We start from the raw sequence: 14,336 nt of genomic DNA, 5'->3' as shown, positions 1-14,336 counted from the left end.
CTCAGAGAATCTCCAGCAGAGTCCTAACATGTTCCTTAAATATATAATAAAATATTCATTTTTTAAGGGATTACTACATTTTATTGAATGGAAACTCCAACAACATTCCATATTTCTATTCCCTATTATTATTATAATATTAGAGCAACTCCGGCAGCTTCCCTATTTCATGTCCTAAGTTCAATTATAAGGAATGTGACATAAATTAGTGCTCCAGCAGTGTCGTAGAGGTGCCTTAAATCACTAGGATCCTCTTTCCATGCCTTATTAATAAGGCACCACTAGCCATGCCTTATTTGATTTCTTTGATAAAAAAATCATTTCTCTCTCTTATTGTAACTTATTTTTCTCTCTCTTCCTTCCATCTTTTATCAATCTCTTTCCAAATTTATTATTATAATAATAATAAGGAATGAATTATAAGGATCATTGTTGGAGTTGAAATACAAAATCTTGTCCTAAATTATTAGGATTCAATATTTTATAATATTTATAAGGAAGACACTAAGACACGGCTGGAGATGCTCTTATATTCAACTTGTAAGTAGGAGAGAGAAAGGAGGGAAAGAGGGTGAAAAGGAGAGAAGTGAATATTTTATTGTTCAAAATAGTATGAGGAATGGTTCCACAATCCTTAAAAATAGGAATGGAGTGGGCATTCTAACTTTTTAAGAAATGGTCAAGATTCTGCTGGAGTTGTGTTTTATGTCATATTCTTTATATTAATAATTTAGGACACCATACAGGGAAGCTGACGGAGATGCTCTCACGATTTGAAATGTTATTACTATTAATAATATTTATAAGTTTGAAACGAATTGAACACAAATTTTTACTCGAAAAACCTCCCACACATATTAATATCACATTAATTATTTTCTAATAAAGAAAGATTATCCAATCATACTAATCCTCACACAATAAATTCACAACTCCACTTCATTTAATCAATCTTGCCCCAAGATCATCTAAATTACTCCAAAGATTAAACAAATCAAAAAAAGAATCGTGGCCGCAGTGACCGGCTTAGCCGTTAAATCCTCCCCTCACTTCTCTCCTTTCCTCTACATAAACTCCCCCAAACATATACATACAAACCCCTTGTAAGTATATGCAATTGTGTCAAACACTGACAACATTTTCAAGCACATAGGACAAAACTCCACATACATAATACATAGTACTGTAACAGAAATATACATGGGTATTGTGGATATGTATTAGGTTAATGGGTAGCTTTTAAATTTCACAAAAATCACTATACTCCATCTCTTTGCTTCAATTTGAACATACATAGAGTGATTTTGCAGGCCAAGAAAAGGGTAAAGATCAAAACTTTCTTAGCTGAAACATATAGATCCCCCTTGTTGTAAGTCTTTATGATGACCCTTTTGTTTTTTCTGCTTATTTCTTGATGATTTTATGTTGTTTGATTATTGTTTCAGTTTTGCTCATCTGGGTTGGTCTCATTTTGTTTCAATTTCTTGTATGTTGTTGGAATCTTTGTGTGTTTATAAAGCTTTGGAATTGTTGTGTTGAATAAGGTGCTTTTCTTGATTTTTGGGACTTTTAAGGGGAGAGAATTGAAAAAGCTGAGTACTTTATGTGAAATTTCAATTCTCTTATTTTTGGTTCATGTCTTTAGACCATTGCTTGTTTACTAGCTTTGATTTGTTTTTTGGGTGGAACTCCAACTTAAACTTTTATACTTTTTGTGATATGTGTAATTGATCCTAGAAGCTTGGGTTTATCTTTTGTTCTGTGCTATTTATAAGTAAATTGGTTCAAGCACCGTTGTGATTGTATTGGTTAAAACTTTGTTGCTTCATTCAATTTGAATTTGATCTTGGTCGGGAGGTAAAATATGTTTTTAGCTTTCTTTTAGGGCTTTTCAGTACTTCAACTCAATTAGAAACTAATTTAAAACCTGTATGTTGTTTTGGGTATAAAATTCACATGATAGTTCTACTTTATGGAGATTCCTAGTATTTATATGTATAGATACACACAGCACATGCCTTTATATAATATGAGTAAGTAGGTTTTTTGTGCTCTTTTTGTTGAAATACTTGGCGTTGGATGATGTAGTTAGGTTTGGGACGAGAAACTGAGTTTGTTGGTTGCATTTTATTTTCAGTAGGTGTTATCTGGGAATGGGGGACCATTTTGTGTTGCTCGTTGATCGCTTGCTTACTGAATCCACTTTGGAGGCTGCAATTGAGAGCAGGAACCCATCAAAACAATCAGGATCCGCAGAAAACAATGATGTTGTAATTGATTGTGCTTCACATTCAGATTCTGAAATTGGTTTCGCTCCTAGGAAAGTGGTTGAATGCAGGATATGCCAGGATGAGGATTTTGATTCAAAAATGGAGACACCTTGCTCTTGCCGTGGCAGCTTGAAGGTCAGTTACACTACATGTTGATTATTGTTATTGCGTATTTGCATTGTCCTTTTAGAGTAGTGTTCATTTCGCATGTATGACTCTGGAGGCTCACATATCAGGTTAAGTCTCTAGAGTAACATTTGTATTGTGATTAATGCTGGTCCTGGTATCCTTTCTACTTTTGACAATATTTTCATTCTGTTATATAATTCTGAAGCCGGATGAAGTGGGGGTGAAGTTTCACTAAAATTGTGTTGACCTTTACATGTTAAAAACATTACTAGAACAACTTTTTTGCAATAAAGTTCACAATTCCTCGCTGGTCCACAGATTAGTGAAATGACGATTGATATTTTGCAAATTTGCATGTATGTCAACTTGTATGCAATATTTAATACTTCTGACATCAACATATTGCTTTATCTAGTAAAAATTTCTTACTACGAACACTCATCATATATACACGTTGAGGAGATTTGGGAAATTTGAAATGGCCAGCTTGTGCCAAGTAATTGTGGAGTTTATTTGTTGTGGAAAAGTTTGATTTGATTTCTGTTTATATTTCAGATTTTTGAGTTGCCTTGCAAGAGTGGTAGGCTGAAATTCTACTTACTTTTAAAGAATTTACCGGACCTTTAACTAGTCTTTTATTTGCTACTCCATCTCTCCATAAATATATATACACATATACATATACTTCCCTTTTGTTTTAAGTTTCTTATTTTTACTCCCTTCTCGTGATGTACTGTTCTTTGCTTCATGTGGACCTTTTAAACAAGGAAAGTACTAACCTAACTAATACTAATTACTAAGTACCATTAATATGCAAATAAGTATGGCATGTTGAAAATAAGTAATTCAAGGAGGACCTAACAATGCACAAATGGAAACTTTTAGGGTACAGCCACCCCTTACTAAGAACAGAACCTCATCCTGAAATGCCAAAGTTCACCCAATCAATGAAATGTTTGAAACAAAAGGAAATGGGATTGCCTCTCGATGTCTTTTGATCTTAAGTAAAGTTTGGTGAACATTTGTGTAATGCAGAACTTTGACTTGTTTACTCATCGAGAACTTGCATTGTTGCCAAATGCAATTTCCCCTAAAGCCTGTTTTAGTATAAGAATTGCTTTAAGCTGATATACTTTTCTTATTTAGAAGATAATGTAAATTAATTCTTTGAATGTTAATATTGTTTCCATGCTTCGTGCATCCATAAAGTTATGGTTGGCAACTTTTAAAGCTCATGTTTACTTTGTTTTTGTAGTATGCTCATCGCAGATGTGTGCAAAAGTGGTGTAACGAGAAGGGTAACACTATGTGCGAGATATGTCATCAGGCATGTCTTTTTTAGCATTAATTTGACCAGTAAATTCGTACTATTACCCTTTTTTATTCCACACGTTGCTCCAACTTTTTTCAAACCTGTTGCCTATGTAATTGTAAATGCTCTGACTGTTAGAAATTCATGAATTTTCAGCAATTCACCCCAAACTACACAGCACCACCTCCTCTCTTTCGATTTGGGGGCATCCCAATGAACTTGAGGTATTTTATTTTATCTTGATTCATTTAAGAAATTGTTATTTATACAATTCCATGATCAGAAATTTGAAGAATCTTCCATTTGATTTTTTGTGCCAGGGGTAGCTGGCAAATTAGCAGGCGTGACTTGAATAATCCCCGTTTGGTTGCCATGGTTTCAACTCATCGCAACTTTCTCAGTCCTACATATGATGAATATGCAGATTCGTCATCAAGAAATTTGATATGCTTTCGTTTAGTTGTTGCAATTGTAAGTATCTCTTCTTACCTCAACATAGTAATTAGTGACACAATTCCTTATATAAGTGATATTTAGGAAATCATTATATTTTTTTAACATGTGTTTGATAAGACCAGTCCAATACTTCATTCAAGGTGAAATAAATACATATCAAATGAGGGAAAGTGAAGTTGGCCAAGTCAGTTCAGGATTTTGTTGGGGGGAAAACCTGAACTGATTCTCTCAAGTGATGTTTAATTTTAAAGGTTTTCGATAATGAACCTGTTCCATAATTAAGGGACGTTGACTGGTTCAAGATATATCGTGCATTTGCTAAATTTATCTTATTAGTACGTATCTGACATTTGAAATATCACTGTCCCCTAAAATAGATGACGAAGGAATGTTTGGTTCAACAACACAGTTTGATGTCTATCATCAATTACATCATTCTGACAGAATTTTATATGTTTCTTTTTCTGTGCAGTTCATGGTCCTATTAATTCTAAGGCATGCTGTTCCAATCTTTGCCACAGGATCAGATAATTTCTCTTTCCCATTGTTTGTGGTAAGAGAAACTAGCTCAAAAAGTGCCAACTGCCAGTTTTTCCTTATGGTAACCTTTTTGCTGTTCTTTGTTTCAGTTACCGCTACTGCGAATTTTAGGGATCCTTCTCCCAGTTTACATCATACTGAAAGCTCTACATGGTCGCCGTCGCCAACGACAGGTACTTTGCCAAACTGTAGCTGACCCAACTTCTGCAATCACTTTAAAACATACTTCCTTTTGTGTCACATCTCCAAGGATTATTTTAAATAAATCACGGTAGATAAAGTTGAATCTGTAAGGATTAAAGTTTGCGAGGGATTAAACTGACATATTTGTTCTATTTTTTCTAAATGGTCGTTGATAGGCTACCAGTGTATCCTCGGTACGATCTGATGATGAAGAAGCTGATGATGCGGCAATTTTGCAGAATCAACCCGAAAGCATTCAAGTTCCATGATGGATCTGTTACAACAATCTCAAGTAACAAGCTGAGTCGATGTGACTGGTTTCTTTTGGCACTAAAGGCTGCCATGAAAGTGGTGCTCCAACTTGAACATAACTGGTCAAGTTTAGGTTTTAGTTAAAAGACTTTATAAACAAAACAGGATGAGCTCGAAAGCATGCTCTCCATAGATACAGAACAGGCACCCTTCAGGTTTCCATATAATATGTATGTGTGGATATTTTGTGTATCATACTTTCAGATTTTATAGAGTCCGTAAATATCGAACCGGGTTGTAATTATTACCAGTTTACTGAAAGTAAGCAGGCAATGTAATATCTTAGTGGATTTTGTGTATTAAGCGTAATTATTACCAGTTTACAGAAAGTAAGCAGGCAATGTAATATCTTAGCGGATTTTGTGTTCGAGCTAAGATTATGTTTGGGAACATGTATGCCATCTCAAATTCTGGATTTTAAATGACATAATTTGAGACGTCATTTCAGATTACCGATTTTATACTAGTATCCTGGATTTCAAATGAAATTAAAATCCAACATTTTTTGTGTATTCAAATATGACAGTTGATCAAATCCAGAATTTAAAATAAGCTTCAAGTTCCCGAACATGCCATAAAGATTATCGCTGTATTAATCCGTTGAAACAAGGTTAGCACGGTCTTTGACCGGCCATGTCTTTGATTAATCTTTATCAGTTTATAAACCAAGTTGAAAGACCAGATTAACAATGAACACGCTGTTCCATAATATGTATAGGCCTTGAGGTTCAAAATTACTAGTATTATATAATCCTAATATACAATAACCACAGAATCAAACTCTTGCTTTGCAACAGTTTGAGATGGGTCATAACACAACAACGCTTCCAACACTAGAGCGAAAAGTATTTTCCTAAGCTTCAACAGTTGTCTGAGCTCTGGTTCTTGATGATCCATAGCTGCCCTTTTTGTGTTAATGGACTCTTAGCAAACACTTCCTCCTCTGCGGGGCGGTATGCGTAGATTATCCATAGCACAAGACTGAGCATAACTCCTACTGAGATTAGGCCGAGTCCTGCGTTAACTACTTGGAGACGGTGTTCTAGTGGAGGGCAGTAGTCAAGTACGATAGAATGGAATGTATCACGTACGAAGTTGCAGTCTTGAAGACTAAGCAATATAGGGGCGTAATGTTGAAGGGCATTACTAACATTGACTGCATCCACCAACTGGTCATACATATCTGGGGTCAACCTTCCAACGCTGCTGCAGACACCAAATCCTGATGACGTGCAAATGTAGTTCTGCCAAACCTAAAAATGTACAAGCGATGGATACAAGTTCAGCTGCCTATAACAAAAACAGATGTGTTCCAATAGAAACCTATTACAGTAATATTTCCAGGCACGTAAACAAGAGACTACATACCTGAGAAGCATTTGCCATGGAAACCTCTTGAGGTGGACACTGGCGATCTAGCAGATGGGAGTCGTATGGCTGGCATAGATGAGGCATAAGAGGTCCTGACTGGTTGTAATAACTGGGATATGCCTGAGGAGGTGGATTTGAGTTGGCAAAATTATCTAGAAACTCGTTCACAATATCTACAATAGCATTGGTGACTTCTTTACTTTCTATCAGTGTCTGGTTTGTCGTTCTCTGGTCAACACATGGAAGTATATTACTAAGAGCAGTTTCAGCATGGGGGTGATCCACCCATTCGTCCATTGCCACACAGGTATCAGCAATTGCACTGAAACACAATTCATTTACTACCATCTCAGCATCAGAAATTCAATGTGCTTTGAGCTTATTTTGTTTTTCTAATTAAGTGTAAATATCTGTCTAGAACCCAGATAACAAACTGAACAAAGGGTCTACACAGGCAGGAATCCTTTTAGCAATGAGTTACAGGATATGATAAGTATGTGTATGATGGATAAATGCATAGCTAATGGAGTCGTATAAAACAAGCAGCAGCTGATATCACAAAGTGGAGCCATGTAAAACAAGCAGAAATTACACTATTTTGCATACTGTAATCTATTACAGCAGATGATACATAACTAACTGCAGAAGTTTAACCAAAGATGAAATATTTGAATGCACTACAAAATAGACAGATTCTAAACTGAAATGCTTAATTGAGCAAACATAATGCATGCTTCATCATTACGAATACGATATGAAGCAAGTATATGCATATCTTTAAATGCGCGAAAATCTTTGGAGATAATTTTGAAAACCAATATATCATCCATCTCTTGGAAAAAAAGAACAGCTATTGAAAAAAGTGTAATAGTGACTAGTGTATTTATAAGTTGAACCAAAAACTGGGTTTTTGAAGTGTATATTTAAAACTATATTGGTAACTTACTTTTCGAGAATCAGGAAAACTCCACAAAGAATGAAAGTAACTGCAACGAGTATCCATCCACTAACAACAAATCTGCATTGCAATTTTGAAAAAGTAAGAAATTTGTAGAGGATAAAGAGATATAATTATGAGTGCTGTCATTAAGTCATTCAGCAAAGGTAATGCTAAGATTAGTTACATGTAAATTGCATGTCGATGACCAAGCACGGACAGAACTGCAGAGAGATATATAGTTAACTATATCAGTATACTGACAAGATAGATATATTTAAGGGGAAAAGTAAAAGAAGATGGCTGATGGGTATAGTAATACATACCAAGACCCAGAACGGAAACAAGAAGCATCACCGCTGCAACAGTAATCAAAGCTGATCGCCTGCAACACACACATAGCTAATCAGCTTAGGACAGGAGGTTATAGCACACACTAGACCAACTGAAACTACTATTTATAAAGTCAACAAGATCATACACAGCATCAAACACCCTTCTGATCTTGATCGAATTTTCATCTGTTTTCTCCCAGAGTGTTTCTGCAGCAGTATTTAGGTCTACATTCAGCTTGTCAATATCATCTTTGATATCTGAAGGTAAAAAAAGTTGTGCGACATTTACTGTCTTTGCAAGTGACAGATACCCCGTGACATTTCTCAGAGTCTGAACAGTGAAGTCTGACTGATTCACTACATAATTTAGAGTATGTAGTGCTTCACCACGAAATTCATCCTGTCCAACCGAAAGTAGAATACATCCAATCCTGAGCAATAAAGATATTGGCCCATTGTTAGACAGGGTTGAATAGAGTGCCTTGGGGTATGTATAATTACTGGAAACACCATAAAAAAAACATAAATGAAAAGTAGCTTGTGTAACCCAAGCTGATAAAGGCATTAATCAGCAAGGGAAAATGATGGATATACGGCACACGGCACAGATATGATCACCTAAGTCACGGCACACATTAAAATAAGTACGTAAACAAAAGGCCCGATGGCATTCTCGCTCTAACCACCTCTATGGATTCTTTGTGAACTGTCATAGTAAGGAAAATTCACTCCAGTGCATTGAAGTCTGGTGCAGAAATATATACTTTAAACAGAGGAACTCTTAATCAGAAGAAAGTGCTTAAAGTATGAAAGGTCAATTTAGACTTTAGTAGGGGAGGGAAATTCATAGCTAGTACGGTCTTTAGCGTTCCTGTGGCCATAGTTCAAATTTTCAAGGCAAATGGAGGATAAAAGAAATGTTGTGTATATAAACCCTTAGAAACAGCATTAGATGAATTTATTGTCACTGCTGTTATTAATGAGTAAATGTAAAAGTGACCTTAAATAACACAAAGACTTGGTGGTAAAAATATGAATCCTTAGGCTATTTCTCTTTTCTGGATCTACCAAGATGTCTATATAAGAGACTGTAATTCATATAAAAGATAAACTTTAACCAATAAGGATTGCTGCCGAAGCAAGTTTCGACCAGATGGGCTTACCAAAAAAAAAAAAAAAAGGATCAATATTGGAAAGAATAGAGTGCAAACAGACACAAGGACAGGAAAATTAGAATTATATAGATATGAGAGCCATAATTCAGTGTTAAGATTATTACGCTGCGGCACATGTGAAGACAACGAGCAAGATCAAACAAATCCTTTGAGAACGGGGTGTTTCTTTTCCTCTAATGTTAATTCTCCACCCACAGCATTGATGTACACCAAGAGCAATTCCAAATGACACAAACCACAGCACGGCAAGAATGAAACCAGAAATACCTGTATATCCTACAGACTGCAGATGCAGTTGTCAAATACAAAAGATATCAAAAGATAATTCTTTCAAGAAAATTAATAGCATTGCATAATTTGTGTGGGTTGTCCAACTTAAGCAGCAAACACTACATTTGTGTGGGCGGTTTATAAGGTGCATTACTGAAAGTAGCAAGCATTTTGTTGCAACAAGTTTAGCAACTAATTAATCAATATTCAAATACACACAGCACCACAAAACTTCAGAAATATGTAGAAATGTAAAATTCACAACGATTACTTGGAGAACAATACTGGTCATGCACTGGGGACTTAACTAATCATATTGCATGACCAAGTTGACAAACAAGCCAGCTAACAGCCTTTTTCTTAAAAAATCCTTGGATAATCACAAGTAAAAAAGTAAAGTTTCAGAAGAACTGAGATAATTAATCCCTCTCAACACTTTTCTTGAATTTTTTTCTTTCTTTATATATATATAAATAATTACATCTTTTTGGTCCGTAAATGGTCTGAAGACTCCTTCAGCCACAAGTAGGTACCCTGCAAGTGTGTGTTCTGGAACAGCAGGCCTCAAACAACCTACTATAATACTTCTTCTACAGCCAAGTCATATTTCTTTCCAATTACTATCACTTCAATGGAAGCTGTATTTCTTTCTCTTTTTTCTTGGCTGTTGAAGCTCTTAGATATTTTCGATGTCTTTCCTAGCTTCCAGTTTAACACACAAATGTAGGTTCCTACTCAAGAACGGAAGTCTATAAACTTTTCCTGATATATTCGCTTAATCACCACCAACTATTCCATAAAACTACAACATGTCAATATAATTCGAGAGAAACTTAGTAGAACATATCAAAGATAAACAATCAGAAGCACACAGCAATATATATATATTCTCAGAGCGAGAACTAAAGAGAAAAACACTCACAGCCCAGTAATGCTTATTGACAATGTCCCATCCACCCTGATATTTTTTAAAGCCGGAGAGTATGTCCGGCCTGCGTGTCCTTTTCTCTGCCAAAACAAATGGGCTTGATCCTGGACCAGGGGCCTCTGCGATTGCCCTCGATATTCCACTTCTCCACCTCCCTAAATTTGTATCACCTAATGTCAATCACAGAATAGTGCAATTCAGTATAATCAAACATTTCAAGATATGCACAAGCACAACTACAATTTGCAAACAGGGCAGAAATAACACTATGTAACACACTAGTACTGAATTATAAAGTGACAAAGAAAACTCCCAAATTTAAAGGAGCCGTTTGTGTGCCATTGCAATATAATCATAAGAGACTGACTCTTGTACATTGCAATCACCAGGTGATCAAAATCAAGAATCAAGAAAACCCAATTCACATACATCAAAAATAAAAATCCCATTTCACCATTTCACCATTTCACAAAAAGAAACCATAAACAGCGAGAGAGAGAGGGAGGGAGGGAGGGAGGGAGAGAGAGAGAGGGGGGGGAGGGAGAGGGAGAGAGAGAGAGAGGGGTGGGAGAGAGAGAGATGACAAACCTAAAATAAAGTCGAGACTTTCTCGATCAGGCTGTTCCTCCACAGCTAAAACCGAGCTGCAAAAACTCAAACCAACAATCACCAAGACACCCAAGTGAGCAATGAAGAACAAACCAATATCACTTCTCTTCATTTTTCACCAGCTGTTACAAAAAACAGTGTATCAACACCCATAAATGACGGATTTTATAGTGCACAAAGAGTCATAAAACATCATTTAATAGAGAAATCCAAGAATCTGATTAGCCATCATTCCGTTCTTTTCTTGTTATAAGAGCTAAGTTGCACTTTTAAGTGTAAAAAAGAGACACACGCATGTAGAAATATGTATGTATGGAGAGAAATATGATCACATGGGAAAGAGATGGGGAACGAAAAAGGCGGGGTGTGAATAAACGAAAGAGAGTGAACCAAGCAAAGTTCAGCTCGGTTTAGTGTGTTATGTTACGTCCAAGTGCCGATTAATTTTTTTAATCTCGAGCTCGAGTTCGAATTTGTTTTTAAATTAATTTTTAATATTTAAGTAATAAAAATTGATCCTTATAAATGTAAAATAGCGTGAGTTAATTATGTTGTTTGACATTCGGGTTTGATATCACCAGTATTATTCTTTGTAGTGATTTACGAGTATCTGTAATTTTTTGACATTATTGTTACGTGATTTTTGTTAAAGTATGAAACAACAATTACATATTTTGGCTTTGTATTTAGTGAGAAAAAAAAATGATTGAAAAGCAATACGTAAATCTTACAAAAAAAACACGTAATGGTGTCAGGTATTTCTTAAAATCTTGTCTATTTGGAGTGGGCCAGGGGAAATCTTAAGGATCTGTTCGCGGACTGTAAAACTAGTAAGTCATGCGGTCGAAATATTTATAATTTATTAGTATATTTGTTTTAATATATACTCCCTCCGTCCCCTTGAGTTATATATAGACATGGCAATTTGATACGTAACACGCTAACACGAAACGAAACGACACAGAAAAAATGGATATGGGTTTTGATTTTTGATACACGAAACACGAAAGTACACGAACACGAAATTACACGATAGATTTCGTGTCGGATATGGGTTTTCATTTGGAGTACACGAAATATACGAAAGTATACGAAATATTGGTACATAATATTTATTATATATATGTTATGATATATTAAATATATAATTGTGTAAAAAGTATATATTTATATGTATGTGTGGATATATATTGTAGATACATTAACAAATTTATAGAGAATTGTATACAAGTATAAATATATCATTCACATTTACTAAAATTATGAAGGAAATTATATATTAAATCTATTTTTTGATTAAAAATTATATTGATATTTTTATATATAATATACACGAAACGTTTCGGATCGGATACGGGTTTCAAAGTAGGTACACGAAATTAATAACGGGCGGATACGGGTTTCACCTTTGAGTACACGAAACGAAACGATTGCCACCCCTAGTTATATACATTGAGGACGGAGACGCGGTACGGATTTAAATACTCCTATAAAATATAGTTTTATAACTTATTTTTAAGATTATTTTTTTCTGAATAAAAGTTTGAATGTTATATTTTTATTCAGAAAAAGAAATTTAAGAAAAATAAGTTATGAAACTATATTTTATAAAAGTATTAAAGTGCATGTCGAGCTGTGAAAAAGAAAAATATACAATTAAATGGGACATTTATATATCTTTCTATAAATTTTATTTATATTTAAGCTAAGAAAGTACACGTCATGTAAACTGTATACTTTCAGTAAAAATAATCAATTTCGAAGAAAAATAACTTGCCTCCTGATTCACACCGGAGCAAGCAATTAATTAAAATCCCATTAGGAGGCATAATGATGATTAAAATATAGACATATTATTATAGAGTCGGCAACAAAAGAGAGTGCAAAATTAATAGATAGGCTCAGGGGCGACATGGGGGCCCAAACGCGTCTAATAAAGTTGCGGCCCGACCTGACCCGGATCTTTGTTCACATCTCATAAAGATCCTGATCCATCCCAGGGGCCAGGAGTCACCCTAAATTTTTTATTCGATTTTATAAATAATATCATTTTCTAAAATGTTTCTAAAAAAAACCTATGTTATATAATATCCGATATAAATATTAATTTCCGGAATTTTGGATATATCTATCCATATTGACCCATAGGCCATATCTCAGGATATCTCGAAAAATATCGTGTTCTTATTTTATTTTTTAAGAGATTTAGTTTCATCAAAATAAACTAGATTTAATTTCATCGAATGAAAGGAGTAGGTACGTAATTCATCGACATGACATTTTTTAAATCAAACCAATTGCTTTCACTTTTCTTTCAACGAACGAGAAAAAGACTGCATGCGTATTAAAAAAATGTAATTTTGCGGCAAAATTGCACTCTCTTCCTTAAAAATGCAAATTGTCCATTCTCAGTAGCTTTTAAACTGTTAAATATATGTTTAAATGGTAATTAACGGGATTAAGAAATGCTTGGTACATTTCTCACTCAACCTCTACATCATCGCACTATCTCACTAACCACCTAAAATTTTAAAATAAGTATCATATCCGAAATTCGGAACAAAACATTTTCAATTCTAAATATCGCATTAACTTCGATATCTATTTTTTAAGAGTCCTGGTCTCCGACAACCGTTTGTCAAAGACCGTCCGTTTATATAACATACATTATCCGGCGTGTCGGATCTATATAATAAGGGTCCGGATTGAAGCTTTTTCTTTACCGATCCGCTATAATTTTTCGCAGATGAGAACTTTTCGGTTTCGTGAAAAGGAATAGCTCTGATCCACAGAGAATTATAGCGGATCGGTAAAAATAAAAACTTTCATCCCGATCATTAAAATACAGATCTAACCACTCTGAAGTTGTGTGTTGGATAAACCCTCCATAACAAACGCTTGTTATGAACCAAAACCCATTTTTTAATACAAAGTTTTCAATTGACTAAAACTGAATACGGTGTTTATGCACAATTTCCGGTCCAACAATCGCAACAAAAAGATAAAAGGCATGCCAAGGTAAAAAGAACGAACGAGAAAGATACTTTGCTAAAAAATTAACGACGAAAATGAAAGGAGGGGAAAGCAATAGCACGTATTGCACTTCACACACAATGAATAAACGCAGTAGGGTCTCCTTTTTCATGGGATTGGTATCTAGGCCGAAAGCAATAAACTTGCTTTCATGTTTGTCTCTTATGTTGGCTGCCTTTATTTTATCGGAGTCTTAAAATACGTGTTAAGTTTCCGTTCTTGAAGATAAAAAAATCTCCGAAAACAAAGCTGAGTAGAAACTAGAAATGAAAGGGATTGATTTATATAATTGAAGGGTTTTGGTCCATAACAAGTGATTGTTATGGAGCCCTTATCCAACACACAGCTTAAGAGCCTTTAGATCTGTATTTTAATGGCGGGGATGAAAACTTTTTTTTTACCGATCCGTTATAATTTTCCGCGGATCGGAGTTTTTCTCTTCCGCGGATAATCCAGACCCTTCAAATAGAATTCCG

The 14,336-nt window shown here is 34.9% G+C and overlaps 2 protein-coding genes across 4 annotated transcripts; one reads left to right on the top strand and one right to left on the bottom strand.

Moving 5' to 3' along the window:
* The first annotated feature begins 1,066 nt into the window (after window positions 1-1,066).
* On the top strand, window positions 1,067-5,501 carry LOC108197405 (uncharacterized). 3 transcript variants are annotated; one of them, XM_017365012.2, is made up of 8 exons: window positions 1,067-1,369; window positions 2,138-2,405; window positions 3,655-3,726; window positions 3,868-3,935; window positions 4,032-4,182; window positions 4,640-4,720; window positions 4,797-4,880; window positions 5,067-5,501. In XM_017365012.2, the coding sequence occupies exons 2-8, from the start codon at window positions 2,154-2,156 to the stop codon at window positions 5,157-5,159; spliced, it is 801 nt and encodes a 266-aa protein (XP_017220501.1). In that variant the 5' UTR covers window positions 1,067-1,369; window positions 2,138-2,153; the 3' UTR covers window positions 5,160-5,501. The 3 variants fall into 3 exon arrangements, with proteins under 3 accessions (XP_017220501.1, XP_017220502.1, XP_017220503.1); XM_017365013.2 differs by having other exon boundaries at window positions 1,110-1,322; window positions 5,067-5,293; XM_017365014.2 differs by having other exon boundaries at window positions 1,184-1,322; window positions 2,141-2,405; window positions 5,067-5,293.
* A 384-nt stretch (window positions 5,502-5,885) lies between these two features.
* On the bottom strand, window positions 5,886-11,213 carry LOC108197262 (uncharacterized). Its single transcript, XM_017364835.2, has 9 exons — window positions 10,807-11,213; window positions 10,213-10,388; window positions 9,125-9,303; window positions 7,992-8,276; window positions 7,837-7,895; window positions 7,698-7,734; window positions 7,520-7,591; window positions 6,571-6,895; window positions 5,886-6,455 (listed from the first exon to the last, which is right to left on the bottom strand). Exons 1-9 carry the CDS (start codon window positions 10,937-10,939, stop codon window positions 6,063-6,065), a joined length of 1,659 nt encoding a protein of 552 aa, XP_017220324.1. The 5' UTR covers window positions 10,940-11,213; the 3' UTR covers window positions 5,886-6,062.
* Window positions 11,214-14,336: the final 3,123 nt, after the last annotated feature.

This window comes from Daucus carota, chromosome 8 (genome assembly GCF_001625215.2).
Source record: "Daucus carota subsp. sativus chromosome 8, DH1 v3.0, whole genome shotgun sequence".
In the NCBI taxonomy this organism is placed as follows: domain Eukaryota; kingdom Viridiplantae; phylum Streptophyta; class Magnoliopsida; order Apiales; family Apiaceae; genus Daucus; species Daucus carota.
This window is presented reverse-complemented; position numbering and strand designations above follow the sequence as displayed.

What these genes read in the sequence shown, in the direction of transcription:
- LOC108197405 (XM_017365012.2), top strand. Translation starts at nt 2,154, where the DNA reads ATGGGGGACCATTTTGTGTTGCTCGTTGATCGCTTGCTTACTGAATCC. An exon ending in TGTGCGAGATATGTCATCAG is followed by an intron (nt 3,727 to 3,867) that starts GCATGTCTTTTT and finishes ATGAATTTTCAG; the next exon opens with CAATTCACCCCAAACTACAC. An exon ending in TCTCTTTCCCATTGTTTGTG is followed by an intron (nt 4,721 to 4,796) that starts GTAAGAGAAACT and finishes TCTTTGTTTCAG; the next exon opens with TTACCGCTACTGCGAATTTT.
- LOC108197262 (XM_017364835.2), bottom strand. Translation starts at nt 10,939, where the DNA reads ATGAAGAGAAGTGATATTGGTTTGTTCTTCATTGCTCACTTGGGTGTC. An exon ending in GTCTTCACATGTGCCGCAGC is followed by an intron (nt 8,277 to 9,124) that starts GTAATAATCTTA and finishes TTTATTGCTCAG; the next exon opens with GATTGGATGTATTCTACTTT. An exon ending in TGTTTCCGTTCTGGGTCTTG is followed by an intron (nt 7,735 to 7,836) that starts GTATGTATTACT and finishes ATCTCTCTGCAG; the next exon opens with TTCTGTCCGTGCTTGGTCAT.